The following is a 21,391-nucleotide window of genomic DNA, read 5'->3' on the forward strand; positions in this document are numbered from 1 at the left end:
TATGAAACATCATTACCTAAGAGATAATGAAAACAGAAAACACATTTTGAAAAATTTTATACTAAACATACAGTACACTATTGGTTTCCTTCCTTCCTTCCTTCTTTCCTTCCTTCCTTCCTTCCTTCCTTCCTTCCTTCCTTCCTTCCTTCCTTCCTTCCTTCCTTCCTTCCTTCCTTCCTTCTTTCCTTCCTTCCTTCCTTCCTTCCTTCCTTCCTTCCTTCCTTCCACCCAGCCTATCTTCTTCCCTTGTTCTGTCCTTTCTTTCCTCTTTGTCTCCTCATGAAAGTTAAAACTTCTTGCCAAAAGTTCAGTGGATTTGTCATTACAGCATTTTTTTCCATCTTTTCATAAGGAGTTAAAATGAGGTTCTCAGAGTGTTATGCCCTCTGATCTGTCTTTTGTTGGACAGAAAACTTAGAGACAATCAAAATCATTAATTCTTTTGGAAAAATCTTCACCTGAAATTTTATATTTTCTTTGCAGTTTTGATTTTAATTGCTGCATAAATTAAGACAATCTTAACCTTGGGAAATGCTCCTAATTTAGAGTTTACAGTTGTTTACAGAAAAAAAATTCTACCTAATTAATCTTTCTTTAAAAAATTTACAACAGTTCCAATTAATTTACAGTAGTTCCAATTAATTTTCAATCCAGACTTCTTCGTATTAGATAGAGAAGCAAAACCTGTCCTATTTAGAAACCTAGCTACAGTTCTAATGGAGGAATAGCTGACAGGGCTCCATATGGGATCATCAACCTTCATCTCAAGGGTTGCAAGTCATCTACATCTACTGAAGGACTAAGCTCACTGCAGATATTGCAATTATATAACTTGAGAAACTACCTTCAACATATATAAGTTATCTTACCACTCTGAAAGATTTGTATGTGCCTCTTTATTCATGAACTGGAACCGTTGAAGAACATTGGAAAGCAGCCAATGCACAGTCAGGACTGAACTAAGCCGCCTCATTGGGTCTACCTTTTGATAAAGGTCACGCAGCAACATCTGGATCTTAGGTGCAGAAGAAGGGAAAAGCTGAGAAGAGAGACACTGATTTGAGACAACACAGTATGGTATTTGTAGAGTGAGATGTGAATAATGATCAGAAGACAGTATATACAACATAGGGCTGGTCATATATTAATGCTCTTTCCCACGTGCTTAGAAAAGAACTGTCATGCCCAGCCTTGCAAATCAGGATTACCAGTATCGATGTGGAGGTTGATCTCCTCTGCCTCTGAACTGGCCCTGAGGTTACCTCAGTTGGTCAGCGTGTGAAGCTAATCATGCCAAGGTTACAGGTCCAATCCCTGTATTGGCCATTCACTTAAGAGTTGGACTTGATGATCCTTCTGAGCCCCTTCCAACACAGACAATTTTATGAATTCCAAATCTATTAAACTCAATGCTTCTTCAGAAAGTGAAATCAGTCTCCATCCCTAATACCCATCCAGGAAGTCTCATAGAAATCCTGGTATCATGCACACTTTCTGAAGAACAGATTCAATTCCACATCCTTTATTTCTGAATACTCATAATTTCTCTCATTAACTGTGCCTATTCACAGACACTGATTGCTATTCCTCCATCTGTGTTCTTCTCCAAAAGTGAACTCAAAGCATGAATAAGAAAACATAACATATGCCACCTGCTGTTTTTGGGGGGCTTTTGTTTTTGTGGTTTGGTTTGGGGTTTTTTTGTCACTTTTTCATCTATATCTACTCTCTGGTCATGATCTCAGTATTGTACTTTCTCTAGCCCTTCCACTCACTCTTGCTTTGCTTCATTATCATTCTCTTTTCTTACCACCTTAGTAGTAATTTACACAGTTTTCCTTATTTTCCTTTCCGTCTATTCTCTGGTCTCTATTTCTGCTGTAGCTGTCCTTAACAGTGGAAGCTCAGCTCAAATACTCGGTTGCATTTCTTTTTCTATTTTAAATTACATTCAATTGATCCACCAAAGTAGAATTAGTGTTATCTCTATCTCCTTGTTTCCCTGCCCATTCAGTCTAATTACATTTGCCAAAGACAGCAAAGGATGGTAATGAAGGAGAAATGTAAAGAGATTTACATAAAATAAATATCCAATAAAACAAAACTCTATATATTTTACCAGCTCAAATTGTCCAAGACTCTTCAGCTCCTTTATGAAAGTAATCACTGAATTTATATCTTCCAAAGAGAAACATTGCTCATCTTCTCTGTTGTATGTTCTGTCCTGTGAGGAGAAGGGCAGCACGTTCTGGTGAAATCCCATGGAAAGCAATGTGCTTTCATTAGACCCCAATCCCTTCACTGATCATAGGAACAAGTCACAGCAGCTCTCAGCTAGCCCTAACCTCAGCCACTCAGCTCCTTGATAGCTCATCCCATTTTCCAGTCCAGAATAAAGCAGACTGTGCCCTAGCTTTGTGTAGAAACAAACCCATAGAAACTACTGCTCTCCAGAACACAGTCTGGGTAATCATATCACTACATGTCTAGATGTCTGCAGCTTTCTACTTTATCCTGACATAAATTTCAAATCCATGACCTTGTTTTAGCCACATCTGTCCAAGAGGTGGAAGTTGCCCAGATAATTTAGTCTCTGTAAGTCTTTCAAGCAGGGGACTCATCAGAAATGCATCTTTAATAATTCCCAGACTGAGAGAAATACTGCTAAAAGAGATCTCAGCTTGTCAGAAACTATTTTCATTGGTGAAGAAAAATTTATACAGATTCTATAAATGAAAAAAAAATACTGGAACTGGATCTTTCATTGAGAATAAGACACTAAGTTGTAAGAAACAAAATTTAATTCTGATGCTCTTGGATCTCCATGCATGAGTTAATCACTCCTGGCTGGAATTGTAAAAACACACAAATCTGTACATGAAAAAAAGAGCATTTTAAAAAAATAGTGGGAAAATTAATTTTAAAAGCTTTAATTATATCTTTCAAGCACAGTATTTTGGAAAATGACATATTTTGAGAGTAGAATTTTTGCAAGAGAAAATTCAATTGTTCAATTTAATTACAGTTTTATTCGCCAGAATACAATAAAAGATGGTTTTGATTAAATAAATCCTTCATTCTATAAGTTGGCACCAACAATTTCAGAAGCATACAATTAAAAATTAAATATTTTTAAATAAAAAGAAGAAAAAGTGGGAATTAACTACCTTGTTCACAGATGATCCATATATTTTCTGCAAAGCTTCTATGAAACTGGATGTTGAGGATTCATTAGATAAGAGAAATTTAAATGTATCTTCAAAAAGAAGTTCTTTGGAAATTTGGTCCTGAATAGTTGATTCATTCTCAATTTCAAAATCAAAGTTTTCATGCACCTGTTGGAAAAAATTATAAAAATTTACAGTTTGAATAACAAGTCCAGTCTTCTCATAGCAATAAGTACTAAACTGAAACTTTTAAAAAAAGGTAAAAACAACAGAAACTGACAGGATTATAAACCAACAAATGCTGTGCCACATTTTCTGTCATAACTACATAGCACAATGTTTGCTGTCCTCCAGTGGACAGAAGGCAGTCTTGCAGACACATGTGAAAAGCTTTTTTTTGATATTTGATTTTAAATTTGATTAAAAATACAAAAAGTTAGATTATATGTTAACATAACTCTTGCAAAACTCATTTTCTATGGGTTATTACAGAACATCTGTTACTATGGATAAAAGTGTAAGTTTTACAATACAATATTTACAAACGAACAAATTCATGGCTATGAAATATTAATAAACCATTATTTTAGCATAAACCCAAATATAGCATCAATATGAATAGGTTGTGTGCATACTATAATTTCCAAGTTATAATATTCAAAGTCAATGTTGCATTAATTATCCACAGTTATTTTCTAGAACCATTTTTTTCAGAAAAAACTACTAAATCCTACCGATTTACTATAAATTTATGGAAAACAGATAATGGTTGAAACTTGTATATAGGAAGGTAAACATTATGTTTTATGTTTAGTTTTTTTAAGCTCTTCTAGGATAATTTATTAAAGCCTGGTATACAATTACTGAATTGTTATGACATACTACATTTCTTATGCCAGCTAAATAAGTCATCTCAGACTAATTAAAAACACTGTATTCATGCACTTTTTAAAACTCTGCACAGTTCCTTTCATATGTACATTTTTCCTATGTGTTGACAGGATGTTTATTTTCTGAAAAATTCAGAGATTGACTGCAATGTTATTACTAGACACTTGAACAGATTTTAAGTGGTGATATATTAACTAATTTTTAAAATAATTCATATATCATAAATATAAAGAAACACTTTACATACCTAGGCATATGCATATTCATGTGTATACATGAGGTAATGAGAACAGCTGGAAAGCAGTAAATAATTGTTTCAGGACCGGTTGTTCTGAGCCAGGAGTTGTACAAAAACTAGCACAGGTCTCATTTCCCTGGTTTTAGGGGCCTTGTGGATCATCCAGGAAGAAGGTAGCACAGTGGAGGTCAAACCAGGTAATGAAATTAAGAAGTACAATCCAATTTACGGAGAACTTCAATTTGTATTAAAAGCCAGTTGTGGTTTTTAACTTCCTCCATTCATCTTTGTTCGATCACATTTAAAATGTAACTCTACTTTCATGCAATGCCTCCTATGGATTTTGTTTCACTGATATTCATTTGAAGTAATAGTTAGTCTTTTAATGTAAACTGAAAAGTTTGCACATTTTGATGGTCTAGTGAATTTCATCACAGGAACTCTGACTCTTAAAAACGACTTTCTTCTACAGAAACTCTCCACAATCAGCCATAATTAATATTAAAGTATTGGTACATTTCTTAGACATTTGAGAGTACCTGTCAAAGAGGGCTTTCTGATGTGTTCTTCTTGGTGTAATTTTTTTGAGTCAAGCAATATTTTGTGCTATTTTCTCACCTTAAGAACTATTGGGTGTATGGACATGCCAAATCCAATGTCAAAGGTTAGCATTTGAAAACATTGGCTGCATCTGAAATACAATATAAAAGGAATCAGTTCCTGTGAGATTAGGTACTGTTGTGAAATATAGAATCATAGAATAATTTAGGTTGGAAAAAACTTTTAAGATCATTGTTTCAAATCATAAACCTAGAACTGCTAAGTCCACCATTGAACCATGCCCCTACCCACAGTAAAATGCAATACACACACAGGTCAAGAGAACACATGCAGGAAAACACACACACAGAGGTCAAGAAACAACATGTGATACAGACTAAATACATTTCTAAGAAGAGCTGGCATCATTAAACATGGAATGAGTCAGATTGTGAGGTGATGAAAACAGTGCTATATAAAAATGGTTTTAATGATTAACAGAGAGGGAGATGAATTATGCTGAAGGAAAAAATGCCTTTTGAAGAGAATGAATGAGGCCCTGCAAAAGTTCTGAAGATATTTGGAAGGGAAGACATGGTGAAATACTCCAGGCTTATTGAAGCCAAAGAGCTCTGCTGCAGCTATGGGGAGGGATATTTGGAGGCATGGGCCAGGAGTCATATGCAAGTCTTGTGTTACACAAACAACACAGTCCATTTCAATGGTAAAAAAGAGATTTTGGACCACTGTCAAAATAGCTTCATCACCATTACACTCCTCTCCTCCTTGCTACCCTCTCCACTCACAATATAAGCTTTATTCCCAACTTGTGTAAGTCAAATAATGAGTTTTACATTACTGCTACTAAAACACCTGGTTCTCAAAATAGCTTAAACACATAAATTTAATAAATAGCAAGTTATTTAGTACTTATCATAAAAATGTCAGGGATGGGACATAACATACATAGACCAAATATTAATTTTATTTAGTAAAAATATTACATAGTTGAGGTGGATTTATGTGTAAGAACTATAACACTTATAGTAGTGATTATACACAGAAATGTGACTGTTGGTGCCTAGGTATATTTCATGACCTACACTTCATAAAGTGTTTTTTAGTATCTCTTGTTCAGATTGCCTGCCAGAGCCAGCTCTGAACAATCTGGGCTACTCTAGTATTAAATATTTGACATATGACAGAATGCTCACTGAAAGGAAATACAGCTTTATATACGTTAGGAGTATCCCAATTGCGAGCGATTTCTGTTCATTTGTGCTGCCTGAAACACTTCATTAGGATAGTAGCTAGTCCTAAGTATTCATCATAACCTGTTCACAAACTAGAAACACTGTGGAAATTGAAGAGTTGTACTCCTGAAATGCAGCATGTCCATACTTTATAAAGAAGTATGAAATAGATGGGAATTTTTTCTTTTAAGATTTTTGTATTGTCTGCAATTTTTATTCTGTACTAAGGAACTATCTTGACACTAGCATTACATTGACTACTGCAAGTCACTTACTGATTGAAAGAATTTTGTCCTGAGGCAGATGATTTGCTGAAGACCTCAGTTATAAGTAGAAGTTTGTTTATAGCCTCCTTCATGTTGTTGAAGGCTTGTTGGGGAGAACTGTTTCTGAAGAATATCTCAAAAAACTTTTGCAGCTGTGAAAGAGAATACATATATTTTTTAGCATTTACAGTAAATCGGTGCCTAAAATCATAAATTAAATGGCTGATAGAAATAAAAATTTTCTTGGAATATCATCTTCAATTATTATTCATTTGTACAATAAAGTAGAATGAAAAGCTCCACACAGCATACTAAGAGAGAATTACTTTTTATTTACAAATAAGTATATCAGAAAAAAATAAAAGCTGTATTAATGGTTTTAAAAATACTGCTCAGAATCTAGGCTTACTTTGTTAAAACCTTTTTCTGCCACTGGTTCTAGGAAAACAAACTCACAAATTCTTGTGTCTTCATCAGTGGATAATAGCACACTCAAAGTACAAGCCTTCTCTTTTCTTAACGTACTGTGGCAAGGGCTATCCCGCTTCACCTTGACAACAAATCCATACCCCTGGACAAAAAGCTTTAAATAGAATTTAGAAGAAAGATGTTGGAAAAATGATCAGCCTGCGTTTTGACCAAACTCTGCATATTCTGCGGTTTTCAGACTCACAAATCCTCCCAATGGCATATTTACTGGCATGCACAGCACTGTTCTCTGGTGCTTCCATCACTCCTGTAAATTCACCCCTATCATCACTTCAAACAGAGATTCAGGGGAACAACTGGAGCAGCACAGAGACCTAGTGAAGACTGGGACACAGGCAGATTTTGTAGTATATTAAATCACACTGTATTTCTATACTGCAGAATGTTTTCCATGTGTACTTCAGTTCCATGAGCCTATGGGGCGAAGGAGCCTCGGATTCATTATTTAGAGATTATGCAGCTCCTCACATCACACTATTTCATCTCCAAAACAGGATGAGAAGGAGTCCTTGTTTCCTAAAGTCTAAGATCACCAAAGCTGTGTTTCTCCCACAGAGGGGTACAAAGATTAAGTGGTACAAATGTAGAACAAGAAGCTCCACATTCTTCAAACCAGTTCTGATTCAGATTCATCTCCAAGTGAAATTGTTCCACTTCAGCTCTTTGTTCAGGAAAAACCAGTTTATTAAACTGTTCATATGAAATAAAGAAAAAAAATTAAATGAAGGCCCTCTCATCAAGATGGTTCTTCAGGTGAATGTTGCAATTGTTTCCAGCACCTCTGCCAGATTCTGTGCACAACTTAAATTCCCCGCTACTCTGGCTTGCACCTTTTCTCTAACTTCCTAAATCTCCAGTGGGTATTGAAAGACTAAGTGAGAAGATGTGCTATTGTGCTGCACAAGGAGCATAAGGAGTGGAAGAGTTTTATAAGGAGAGATGGGGATTACTGGAAAGAAGAGCAAGAGCACCATTAGCTCATTTCCTCGCTCACCATCAATCAATTCCCAAGCACTTTAACACAAAGAATACATAATTCATACATTTCTAGTAACAACTGATGAAGACAGGCTGGCTTGCCCTACTGGTACTCATAGCACGCTCTTGGCTATAATAGCCAACTGTTGCCATCAGAACAGGCATTAAAATAAAACTGGCATCTCCAAGAAACTGCATTTTAGTTACAGCTCTCCTTAGCCAGCCTAGAAAAGAAACATTGCTCAACAGGTTTTCATTAGAGGATATCAGGTTTTAGACCAATGCTTATTCTAAGCCAATGGCTGAAAATAAATATTTAGTAAGGCTGGTTCAGGACCAGCAGAGATGAAATGAACACTTCAGGTTGAATTCCAATTCATAAAAAAAAAAAATCCAATTTAAACAAGTTCAGGTTAGGTTTGACTCTAACACATTCCACAGGATTTACAGCAACATATAGGAAAAAAATTAAGTGTATGGACTAAGGGTGATAATGTGTGAAAATCTGCAGCAACATCAGATTCTCTGAGTGCATAAAAGTATGTAAGTATCTGTGTTCAACTGCAAAATACTAAAAAGCTGAAGGTATCTTCAAGTGACCACCACTAATGCTGATCCTCTCACTTTCAGAGGAAACAGACTGCCTGTCCAGCAAAATGCACCCTCACCATGGATAGAGTCTGATGAACAGAAACATTGAACAATTTAAAGCATCGAACAATTTCCAGAATAGGAAATACTGCTGGAAATTACAGGAACCTATTCTGGGAGAAAGCTGATCTCTGCCTGGCTAATTTTTAAGCAGAGGAATAGGGTTTAAATTTTAGTAGGCTGTAAGACTAAACGCAGACATGCACACTTATTTTATACAATGGCACCATTATTACAGAACTGCAAGACTTCTCAGAAGCTTGAAGGTGTTCATCCAAATGCTGGACTCAGACGGTTGGAGGTATGCTCCAAATATTTATCTAATTCCTTACAGAAGTGTGCAAATGCAGTCAAGTTACATGGATCAAGTACACATTTTCTGTAAAGGCAGAACGAACTAGAAATGCTCTTTAGATTAATTTAAACTCATTGACTTTTCATTACCCAATAATTTCTTCTTGCTTTAGGAAATGCCACTGGGAAAAAAAAAAACAAAAAAAAACCAAAAAAAACAAAGCAACCAACAAAAAACCCCACATGCTAACTCAATTTTATGATGCTTTTTTAAACCCATTTTGACATCCAGTTTTTAAAATCTGCAGTCATTAAAATTAGCCTTATAATCTCAACTACACTCTGGCTCCTCAAAAATGCACTGAATCATCAAGTAAAGGTCTGACACATTAAAGAAATTCAATTTAATTGACAAAGGAATTCTGATTTGCTGACCTCATGCACAGTCATGGAGACTGAAGAAGAGTGGAAGAGTGTGGCTGGATGTTATGATTACTGCAGTAATTCCCTCATGAAGATTTTCCTGGGGAAATATTTCTGCAAATTAATTTCTCAGGAGAGCTGCTGGGGCAGCCTGGGGCAGTTACCTGAATGGTCAGCTGAGGACTGCCCTGAGAAAGAGTATAAATATGAGAAAGAGTATATATATATATGTGTAGAGAACTTCTGAGATTGCCTTCTAGCTCAATCCTGAACAATCTTGCCTCCTGATGAAACAAACAAGAATGATCTTCTTTAACTAACCTTGGGAATGGCCATAAACACAAACTTAGAACACCTTCCTTTACTGACTGCACTGATTAGCTCTCTGTTGATTGTAAAAGGTGTTGAGAGACACAGCTCACATGAAGACAATTCACTCAGGTACCAATATTGCAGAGGAATCCCACACTACAAGACTACATGGCTTAGGTCTATGCACAAGCTAAATGTCTAGCTTCCCTTTACACCTCACTGCAGAACACAGATGCTTGAAGGGCATAATTTATGCCATCCTAAAGCAGATGTCTCAAAACAGTGACATTAATTGCAATCCAAAGTTGCTTGGTTCACCTGGGGAATCTAAGTGAGACACTGAAGATAGGAGATCTGTCACTGGAGTGCTCATACAGCCTGCCCACGGACACCACCACCTGTGTGCCTGGAATATGCAGAACTGTCTGGGATGATGTTTGACCAAACTTACCATGATAAAGATTAATGTGACCATCAGCAAGGTTAAACAGTAACCAGGAAATTATAAAGTGACTTTTGAAACAAGGAAGTAATCAGCTTGGGAAATAACTGAAAAGGAGCATGAAAATTTGCAGCAGGGGAGAGACCCAGGGTGGAGAAAGCAGCAGCCAAAACCTGGTCAGGCACTGCCACAAATCAGCCTGCTAGTACCACAGCTTCTGCCTGGACTTCAGGGAATACTGGGATGTAAGGATGGGCACAGGTCCAGCGTGGGTGTGTGTGTGAAATGGGCACGAGGTGCCGCTCTTTTCCAAGCAGAGGTGCACGAAAGAAGGGAAGCTGCATCCCAGGAGAGCAGGACTGTCTGTAACCTGTGTTGCCTGTGAGATAGGGGCTGGATAAACATGGGTGAATGAGCAGATGTCACTAGAGTTTCAGGGAGTATTTACAGAAGGATGTTTAGAAATCTGTAATGTTCAATGAAGTGTTTTAAGCGTCTGGTATCATGATTTATCCCTTCTGTTACTGAACTTTTTAGAAGGTATATTATAATTACTGGCTGCCAATTGATTGTATATCATCAGTTTGACACCTCTGGGTTTGGTTAAACAATGTGAACTTCTACATTTTTTAACTGTAATGGTAACTCCCCTTTGGAGGCATAGATGAGCTCTGGACCTACCTCAGAGGCAAGAAGGTAGAAGAAAAGAGACCACTACTTAATAATTCAAAGCAATTTTGAGGTTTACATTTTGGGATCTAGAACACCCTACTTTACAGTATTTGTATGAATTGATTTTGAAAAACCTTGCTGGTTCCTATAAGTAGCCTTCAAAATGACATGGCAGACAAAGTTATCAGGATAAGAGTTGAAAGCAAGGTTTATGTCTGAGGGGTGAAAGCATGACCTTTGGTTTCAAAAACATTACCCTTTTTGAAGTAGCAAAGGGTATCCTCTCCAGATTGTTCTGCTGTGTACTGGAGCTGTTGCAATCTTTCTGATCAGCTGGATCTTCAGGCTCTCAAGATCTTATAGTAATTGTCCCTTGAAAATAACTTGAATAAATTCAATAAATCTCTATTTTCAACATAGGTTCTATTCTCTCAGTTCACTTTTGTACATTCATTCTTCTTACTGGATCTATCTTTGGTAAAATTTCTTCACCAGGTCCCAATACTTTTGGGCATTAAGTAGTTGTTCATAGGTATAAAAATACTGGTTTACACACAAACACGAATCTCCTTGATTTTATGTATGGAAGTATCTAAATATCTAACATGTCTGCAAGAATAAAAACTAGTTCCACACAGAAGTACAGGAAGAAACATACTTAGAAATGAAGCTATTTCCTATATTTTCTGCTAGAACAGGTGTACCTTTCCACTGACCAGAGCATACAGAAATAGTCAAAGGCTAAGTAATGGGAGAAAAATGTACACATGAACCATGTACCAAGGGTTCCAGAATAAAACACAGAGAGAACGGTTCAGTAATTTGTCATAAGTTTATTGCATTAGCTTCAGGTAAATCTGTGTATTCCACTCCTGATTTATTGTTATGATCTGCCCTTTCTCTGCAGCTCTAACATGACACTTGATGAAGGGGGAAATCACATTAATGTCCAACTATTTTTTACATTAAATGTCCCGCTTCTGTATATATTTTTCATTACAAAATATTTTTTAAAAGATGATACTAAATTGTCCATAAAAAAAATTGTTCACAAAAAAACCCAACATCTTTCCCCTTAACACTTTCATAACTTAGTTACATGGAGGGAAAAAAGGCCACCTGAGAAAGGCTTCTTTTCTCTAAATCTCCTTGCTCTTAAGACTAAGTCCAAAAGCAAAAAGCAACTCACCAGCTTCAGCAATGATAAAATTAGGCCTTTCAACTGAGATTGAACTAAGGATGGTTTCCCAAATCAGCCCTGACTTCTTAGTGGGAAGGTAAAGGTGATTTACTAACAGTATTTCCCAGGTTGCTATGAGAACAAAAAAGTGTATCAGCTTGAATAAGTGAAGCTGGAATTCAAAAAAAGGAAAGATGAGAAGAATTAGGATAATAGGAGGCAGGTCTAGAAAAGCTGGAAGCCACAGAAGGGCATAATTACAGAGCTGACTTGATTGAATAGCCTAAGCAAGAGGTTATGTGAACTAGAAAAACACCAGAGAGCTAAGGGCCAGGATAATTGTGTAAAATCTTATGACATATCCACATGTTGTGGAGGACAAACAGTCTCAAGCTCTTACTTAGCTAAACAGGGATGTTCAGAATTAGAAAAGCAAAGAACTCCAGAAAGAATATTATTTGTGCATTGCATGACAGGTTGACACAGATGAAGAAAGCAAAGAAGGAAGGACTTCTTATTCTTTGTTTTAAGACAAGAATTAAAGATATGAAATCAAATTATATTTGACTTCGCTGAAGTTTAATAGTAAACAAATACTCTTTCTCAAGCAACACGTAAGTAATCTGTACAGTATCATTGCTTGAAGACTTTGCTAAAACCAAAAGCATTCATAAATTTAAAAATCTAGTAGAGATTTGTTTGCATAAAAGCCCACTGGAGCTTATTAAAAACTCAGACATATATTCCACTTCCAGTTTTGTGTTTCTAGCCTGGCAGGTTACCAGAAATAGATATAGTCTGCCTAGGGATCACTACCACTTTATGTTTGTCCTGCTGCACAGTTTGATGATGCTCTCTTCACTGGCACAAATAGAGTGTCAGACTAAGCATGTCTTTGATCACCCCCAGTCCAGAGAGACTTCCATTCTTATATCCATGAAAAGAGAAATTATAGATACAATGAGGAGAAAAAAAAAAAAAAAGAAAAAAAAAAAGAAAAAGAGATGGCATTTATATTATACTCAGTCTCCCAGAAAGCAGAGCATTACAGCATTCTAACAGAACCTAATGAGCGAATTTCATTTTAATCCCAAATAACCCTGCAATCTAATTGATTAAGAATTGATGGTAATTCTTCTTGTGTGTTTGCTCCTGTAAGTGGCAGGGCAACGATAAGAAATTTGAAAACAAACAAACGAACAAACAAAAAAACATAAAACAAAGAGGAAATCTCAATCCTTTCCGCTGTTTGCAAGCATTTTGCTCTTTATTGGTACGTATTGTTTGCATTCCATCTCACTTTAAATACTTCAAGTAGTACCAAAACTGGCCACTTGAGGGCAATACTGCAACTTAATTTCCACCATGCCCGGCTCTAAACCAGACCGCCACGTCGTATTAAAAGATAGATGTCATGTAAAGGTGAGGGTCCAGTTTTATTTGCATGTATGTTAAGTAGAAATATATATCTATATATATTTACTCAAGTTTCCAAGTGCTTAATACACAAAGAGAGTTTCAGCGACAGTTACAGTGATTCACACCACAGCAAACGCAACAGCAAACTGCTTTAATAAATTACACTCACTGCACTTCACAACTGGAAAATTACTTAAGAACAGAGTTTCATCTGAGCGCATCAAGGGTTATGCAAGAACACCAGTCAAGGAATTCAAGTCCAGGAGGCAACTGTCTATTTTGGATGAGCAAAAGGATGATGAGCCATAGCAGAGGCCACAGGAAGTTGCTGACAGCACAGAAGAGCACTCCGTGATGATGCAGGATGTGGTACTTCTGTCTACAAAAGTACATCCCTTCATGAAGCACTGGGATCAGGTTGGGAAAAGTTAATGGGAGGGCAAAGGAAGCTGACTGCAGTGCATTAAGCCTTGAAATAATTAATCATAAATTACTGGTTTGTACACTAGCTTCTATAAAAGAGATAATTATTCAGAGGTCAGCATTCTTCTCAATACACATACATAATATTGATTAACACAAAAGGAATTATTGCATACATTGACAGAGACCTTTCCTTAACTGGTACAATATGCAAAATAAAAAGCTTCTATTTATTAATAATTTTTCAACACACAGATGGTCTAAATAAGTGGTTTCCAACTCTTCTCAAAGAAACAGGGCTATTACACAAGCCTCATATCTAAACATCTGTGTGGTAGAAAGCCATTCTCTCCCCTGCATCTCTTGCATCTTCCCATGCTGGGCCCAAATCTGGAGTCGCATTTTTGTTACCCTTTGACTGCACAAAAAATCCTCATGTCAGCTCAGGATTCACCTTCTTTTGCTTTCTGAAATGAAATACTAAAATATGCATAATCCAGAGAAAACCTGGCAGCTGGTGAGCAAAACACACTTGAACTCTCCCTGAACTGCCATTTGACCAATGTTTATTCAAGGAATCATTCTGAAGACATGCCACTATGACTATAAAAAGAAAATATGCATTGCAAAAATAATTTACAGTAGTTTAGTAACAAAAAGGCAGTGGGCAATGCAGTATTATTTAATGAAACTCCTTTTTTTTCTTTACACAGTTTCTCTCAACCATTGATATCATATAGCTACCCCATCTCCAGTTGTTTTATTTTTAAATCTCTCTTTCATATATCCCACATTCGAGTAACTCCTAGCAAACATAAGGCATTGTTGTGCATGGGAGATCAAATTTTAAACATATTTAACATACTGAGCTTGTGATAGCAAAACTAGGTTAGCCACAAATGTGGATGAATTTCTCATTTAAAATGTTGTAATTATACTGGTATGAGAAAATATTTCCTGACCACAGGTCTGTACAAACTTAGGAGGTCTCTAAATTATGGTATAACATTACTGAAAGCAGATAATTGAAATTACTTTCATCTCTGCATTTAAAAAAAAATAATTAAAAACAAAACTCAGTCAGTTGTGGAAAAACACTGGCAAATTTTTCCAGACCAAAGTCTCCTCTCTAGGAATGTTGAGTCCCCAGTGGGTATTCTGTCAATCAGTGGAAAAACAGGTCTTGAGGATTCTGTCTGTATAGATTATTGACAGGTTGAAGCTTCAAGGTGTGGCAATTTCCATCCTACACAATAGAGCTAGCAGAAACTTGAAGCTTAGGAGCTTTCTGGACCAGGCTCTTTGGCTGGTACAAGCATGCATTGCTCCACTGGCCACTTTGGGAGAGATCACTCTCCTGGCATTGTATGTCACACTGGCAAGTAATGGAGGGCTCCATGAAGTTTATGAGAAACTTGACAAAATCTCTTAACAAAGGATATCAATGGCTGAATTCATACCTTCTACCAAGTATTTTCTGATGGGTGACCTGCCTGTTCCCTCTGCATCAGGCACAGACCCTCTATATGATTTTCCCAGTAGTGCTTTCTAGCCACTCTATGAATTCCCAGTGTCTCCCTGCTCCTGCCCCCTTCTTTACAGGGTACACTGTGCTGAGAGGCAGCCTTACACCCTCCATTTTCCATAATTTTGTTAATTTGCATTTCAATATTCTACATCACTACAAATGTGCTTTCTTTCACAAATGGTGCCTATCTTTTGTGTATTTCTCACAATTTTGATGAGTTTGTCTGAAGCTATGGAAGGCATAATGTCACAACAGCAGTAAACAGATTGGAACCCCTGTAGATGCACTGCTACTTCCATCTATCATTTTTATTGCTTCTTCAGCTGCCAAAGTGCTCTGTAAATGGTGGCTGGCACCCTGTTCAACAGACTTCCCTCAGTGGGAATTGTTTTTTCAGAGCCATATCACAACTACTAATGACTACTAGCCTTCAAAGTAGTTCCTACTTCAGCTGCAACTGTATTGCTGCTGGATATTGTGCTATTTTAATAAACATAAAGCAAAACTGAATCCCAGGGTTTGAAAGCAAGTGACCATTACTCTTCATAAATGTAAATGGAGGAAAATACATGGCAAAGTAATGCATCTCCATGGGCTTCCATAGCTTAAGTGTGGGGGGCGAAGAGAGAAGTAGATTCAGCTCACCTAATTTTGGCAATCCAGAATTTGGCATGTTCTCTAAGAATGTCATAGCCCATAAAAGGAAGCAAACACTTTCACTGGGAAACTCATTCCAAAACTGGTGTTTAAATTAAGTGGGATTATTTGTTCTCTAGAGGTGTCTGTTTCTCCAATGACTAGAATTAGATAATGAGCTTAAACTAGGTGCTCCACTTGGCAAGACCTAAAATTGTAGAATGTACCAAATGGCTGATATCATCAACAGTCCTGACAGTGATACCACAACACTCAGACTGATCCAAAGCTGTAACCCACTCCCACCCCAAGACGGCTGCACAGGCAAAACACACCCATCCTTTAACAGCTGTTGCAGGAGCTGATCTATGTGACCTCAGGAAATCACTGTCACATTGTGACCTTAATTCTTCAAAAGGGAAGAAGCAGCAGCACAACTGTAGCTTCTTCACAAAGAGCTGATGTGTTACAAGCACAGTCCCCAGCTAGAAGAAGAAAGGAATGGGAAAGAATATTTGCAAATCCATGGGACTGCTGAGCAAGCAAGATGTGGAGAGAGAGGGGTATCTCCACACACTCGGAGATGTCCAGAATTAATCTAAGGCACATATGAAACATCCTTCTTCATAAAATTGAGACCACTGGGGAACCACCCTACCCATGGTATACTTCCTTCCTCTTATTTAGAAGTGCCCTGACCCTCTTCTAGTCAGTTTTACTGCACCTAAAAAAGAAATCTAAACAAACTGCTTTAAATATTTGCTTTCCCTTTCCACAACACTGTCAATATCCCAGCAAAAGTTGCTACTCTTTGGCAGCACTCACACTGCTGTGCTTTAGAGAAAACTCTGATCTTGCAACTGCTGTCAAATGTCACCAATAAAAATGGGCTTGGAGACATGCAAATCCCAGGCCCCCAGTGCACAGGCAATACTTTCCTGCTTCATGAAGAAAACCCCACTTGTTCTGAGAAATTAAAACTGTACATTAGAAGAGTAGTCACTGTGGTCTGTGGACTGCTAATAACAAAGGGCTAAAAGAGAAGAAAGATATTCTCTAGTTTTCTGTCTAGGTACTTTGCCTGAAAGATGGAAAACTGAGGAAATTACATGTTTTACCTTTAGGGTAAAATGTTTCTTCTTGGGTGGATGCCAGACAGTGGTGGTTGAATGAATGAATGCCCGTAGAGGTGTTAAGGATGTCACAAGCACATATGCTTTGATGATTACAGAAAGGTCTTGAGCTTTAAGGATGTCCTTGTGGTCTGATGTAGTTGATACTTGATTCCTGGAAAGTAATAAAAATATGTAGAATTAATACAGTTATTTTGAAAATGAGCTATAAGAAAACAGTGAAATAGTGACATTAGTAGAAATAGGAAATTAGCCAATTTTCCCCCAAGTTAAGCAACACATTAAATCAAGTAGACTGGAACAAAGATTTATATCAAGTCATTTTACTGATTTCAGCATTTTTAACTCTTAGTTTCCAAACACAGGAAGCAACTATATTTGGAGGGAGGGATGTTTGAGAGTACATATGGGTAACTGCATTGTGAGAATAATTAAGTGTTACAAATCCAGGATATTCAGAGTGGAAGATTAACTTAAGATTAAATTAAATACTGAAGAAATCCAAACATCGTAAATAACAGAAATGCATAGTCAAGGTATCCTTTTTAATGCTGATTTTTAGTGAATTCAGAAGAGCACCCCCACCCAACCCTATGGAAAGACTGCAGTATTGTTAGCACTTTCTTCTGTAATAAAGGGACAGAAACAAGTGGTGCTGCACACTTCCCCTAATGAAAGCCATTTACAATCATTCCAAATATTATGAAAGACTAGGATACCTAGAAACAACCCATAACAAATCAGCTAAACCTAAGAATTTTGCAAACAACTTTGTTTAATAAGTGACACAGCTCTCTAAAACCTGGGCTACAGCTCCCATAGTACACATAAAGAGAGTCAGCCATAGAAACAGAACAGAAAAAAAAGCAAACCCAAGAAAAAACCTATTATTTAAAAGCTCATTCATTGGGCAAATCTGAGCTGTACTTGTGCATATTCACAATGGCATTATTAATCTGTTTGTTAAAATCTCTGAGTATCTGTTTACCTAATGGAAAATTCAATGGGAAGATGACTATAGAAATTATGGGTCTCTAAGACTGATTACTGGTAAAAGAAAAGGGGCTCTTCTTCAACTTCTGTGCAATTTTTGGCAATATGTGGCCTTTCCAGACCTCAATTTTGCTATCTGTTCAGTAAGTCTAATAACATCTATCTTAAAGAGAATTTTTTTCTCCTCTCTGCAGAATAGCAGGTCCTCAGAACATAAAATTTGTTAAATACTGTGATGTAAGAAACAGGACTTGATAACAAATTATCAAGTACTTCTTGGTTCTTCACCTTAAAGGGGATCTCTGTTCAAAGCACTAAATACGTAGGTGTGTGGTATGGGTAAAGCAGGGGTAGGAGCAGGAAACAGCTCAGCCACCATGAGGCCTAAAGATTCAGGGGTGTCTCTGGGTCTGCATTTATCTGTCGAGATGCTTCAATGCCTCAACATCTCAACATAAAGACTTAGACATTATACCCAAAACATGTGCAAAATTGCCTAATACAGAAACAAACATTCTGCAAGTACAAGATGCAATACATCCAAGCGCTCCATCTGCTGTGGTCTCCTCTTTTACTGCATTCTTCATCCTTGACTCCCAAATAACTGTGTGCTGAAGCACTTGCAGTTTCTGAGGGTGGGTTATAATTAACTTACGGCTTTGTGTTCATGCTTTGTTTCCACCAGTGCTGCAGATGGGAGGCACGTGCCTGCTCAGTGATTGCACTGCCCTGGGACACATTTCTTGTGGTGCTGGCCCTTGACAGTCCAGGCTGACCAGAACAGTCTTGGGTGACAAGTGGGAGTTGCAGGTCTGAAAAAGTACCAAGGAGATGAGAAAGGAAGTCAGCGGAGCATTGAAAGCAGGGATGGACTCCTGCTGCTAAGAATTAAATGTATAAGACACAATAGACAGAGAGGAGCTACCAATATCTGATGAAAATGTAAACTAACAAATGCTAAGACAATAAACCTTTTTGGATCTGCTAGCACAGAGTTTCACCCCCACCAAGCACCCCCTTCCAGCTGCAAGCAGAAAGGTTTAGCTGCAATTCCCACTTTAGAGGTGAGTGCAGCAATACTGCATACAGAAAGCATCCCCTTTTTCCTTCTTAAAAAAAAAAAAATCCTTAATTTCCAAATATAGAATACCAAAATTTAGTTTCTCATGGAGGACTAATTACAGTTAATGGGGATAAGAAATTTCTTTGACTAAGGGCCAAGGGACTTTGCTACTGGAATAACATAGCTCAATAAATAAGCACATATCCTTTTTTCTATGTTCACCATTAAGGCTACAATTTGCATGTACTGAAACCTATGGGAGTCTTATTTCTGCCACCAAACACAGTGGGGGCAGGACTGATGTATCGCAGTTCTCAAGCTTACTGAAGCATGTGACTATTAATAGTAATCAAAATATTGTGATGTGAGATCAGGTGGTATGTATTTTCTGCTTTTACTGTGCTTGATAAAAAAGGCACAAAGCCCTCATGTTGTGTCATTATTTCACACAGGGTAGTTTTCATTAACACACCTCACATTTCAAGTTCTTAAGCAATGGTCAGGAAAAATCAAATTATTTCCAAACCCTATTACTTTTCTTTTTTAATGACATATTGCATTGTGCTATGTTACAAATTTATTTGTAGAGCTTCTTTTCTAAAGCATGCACTCTCAATTTTGGTGCATGAAATGAAAAATAAAACTGAAGTTGTTTTCCTTGTGATGAGCTATAAAGAGACATTAAAAAAACCCCACCCTATTTATTTTCCCAGAGAGCCTATTAAAATAACACTGTGATTATCTGTATTTATTGGCCATTGATCAGACCAGCTCTGCTCAATCTTCCACTCTCAACTAGGATCTAGAATTAATCTGGTCCTCTGCCTTACATGCACCATTTAGCAGCATTAAAGGCTCTAATAATCAAAACCAAGCAGTTATTTAATGGAACACATCATGCTCACATTATATTCACACTGACATCCTTCTGTTGTGTTATGCATCATAACTGATTTGAACTTTGCAAGTAACTACCTGTTTTTTGATGGTACAGTGACAAAAGCAGACTCCTCTGCTGTTGTCACTAACTTCACTGTTAGTGACAACAGGAGGAAGAGAGTAAACTCCCATTAAATAAATTATTTAGCAGACTTGCTTCTGAATATGCATAGGAACCAGATCTTTAAAATCAAGTTGTATTTTTTTTCCATATCTGACTTCATGTAAAGACACAAGGGCATTTCTACTCTGTAGCTAGACAGTGTCATTTCACCATGGCAATTAGCAATGCTCTCATGTAACTACACCTATGCATCACTTTCACTACTTAGAAGAAAGTAAACATTTTACTGAACATAACAATACGGCAGATAAGGGCTGTACAAGCCCTTTTTCTTACAAGAGAAAGCAATGTGTCTTTTCCTTTTAAAAACATGCTTCTAATTGTGCTGCTAAAGCAATAAGTAACAACTCACAAGACAGAGTTTGAAAATAATGAGATGAGGTTTGTGTACCTGTATTTATCCCTCTTAAATGAGAGTTTTAGCTGTTTCAGGGAAAGAAAAAGATTATTTTGACATTAATTTGTTTGTTACTACCCAGTGGACCATTTCTTGGAGTAAAACAAATTAAAACAAATGGGAAGGCACAAATGAAAAACACAGCTGGCCTGCCATGTCTTAAGAAAGAGAAGGTTAAAATAAATTTCATGGTGCTGATGATTAGCATTGAAAACTAAAAAAGGGCAATTGTGGAGGGAGCAAGGCCCCTCACAAGGCCTCCTTGGAGAACTATCCCCTAGATAAGAATTGCTTAGTCACGGTGACTAGGCTGAGACCCTTCTCTTCACTTTGGACCCCGAATTATCTCCTTGTAACACTATTGGTCGTATTTCCTTAGCCCTAAACCACTGGTCATTCTGTCAAACCATACCTTCCCTATAAAAACCCCTGCTTTTACCCAGTTCAGTGGAATGCTGCTGTCCCTGGACTCCCCTTCGCAGAAGACAATCAAGAACCCTGTAGAACCTATACACAGCGCTCCCACTCTCATCTCTCTGCACCGGCCAAAGGTACCTTGCAAGCCAAGCTGAAATCACTTTGAGCTGAAATCACTGTAAGACCTGATGGCTTGAACTTCAGGCCTAGCTTGCATATTGGTACCTCGTGGCTGAAGCCTGCCTGAGATGCCAGGAGAGGCTGTTCCTTGTGGAACTCCCTATCTGGGTACATCAGTGGCAGCCAGGACTTAGACCCCAGGCCTTAGGCTGCTACAGGCAATGCTTATAAATTATGCCTCTTCTATAAAGCATTCTGTTTGTATGGTGCCTTGCACCCCTTTATTGGTTTTGTGTTGGCAACCCCCTGGGAGACATTCCATCACAAGGGGGCTCTAAGAAGAAGTGAGACTGTCACTAGGCGCTTACTCCTTTGAGATGACACAGAGCATGTACACAAT

General features: G+C 37.5%; 1 protein-coding gene across 1 annotated transcript in view; it reads right to left on the minus strand.

The window, feature by feature from the left end:
* CPED1 (cadherin like and PC-esterase domain containing 1) overlaps positions 1-21,391 on the minus strand; it is a 141,720-nt gene that overhangs the window by 75,804 nt on the left and 44,525 nt on the right. Inside the window, exons 5-11 of the mRNA XM_062491067.1 lie at positions 18,587-18,743; positions 16,924-17,092; positions 6,368-6,510; positions 4,918-4,990; positions 3,171-3,338; positions 2,123-2,227; positions 873-1,042 (exon numbers count right to left, since the gene is read on the minus strand). Of these exons, the coding sequence (XP_062347051.1) occupies positions 873-1,042; positions 2,123-2,227; positions 3,171-3,338; positions 4,918-4,990; positions 6,368-6,510; positions 16,924-17,092; positions 18,587-18,743 (985 nt within the window). The remainder of the gene's footprint in view (positions 1-872; positions 1,043-2,122; positions 2,228-3,170; positions 3,339-4,917; positions 4,991-6,367; positions 6,511-16,923; positions 17,093-18,586; positions 18,744-21,391) is intronic.

This window comes from Cinclus cinclus, chromosome 4 (genome assembly GCF_963662255.1).
Source record: "Cinclus cinclus chromosome 4, bCinCin1.1, whole genome shotgun sequence".
NCBI lineage: Eukaryota > Metazoa > Chordata > Aves > Passeriformes > Cinclidae > Cinclus > Cinclus cinclus.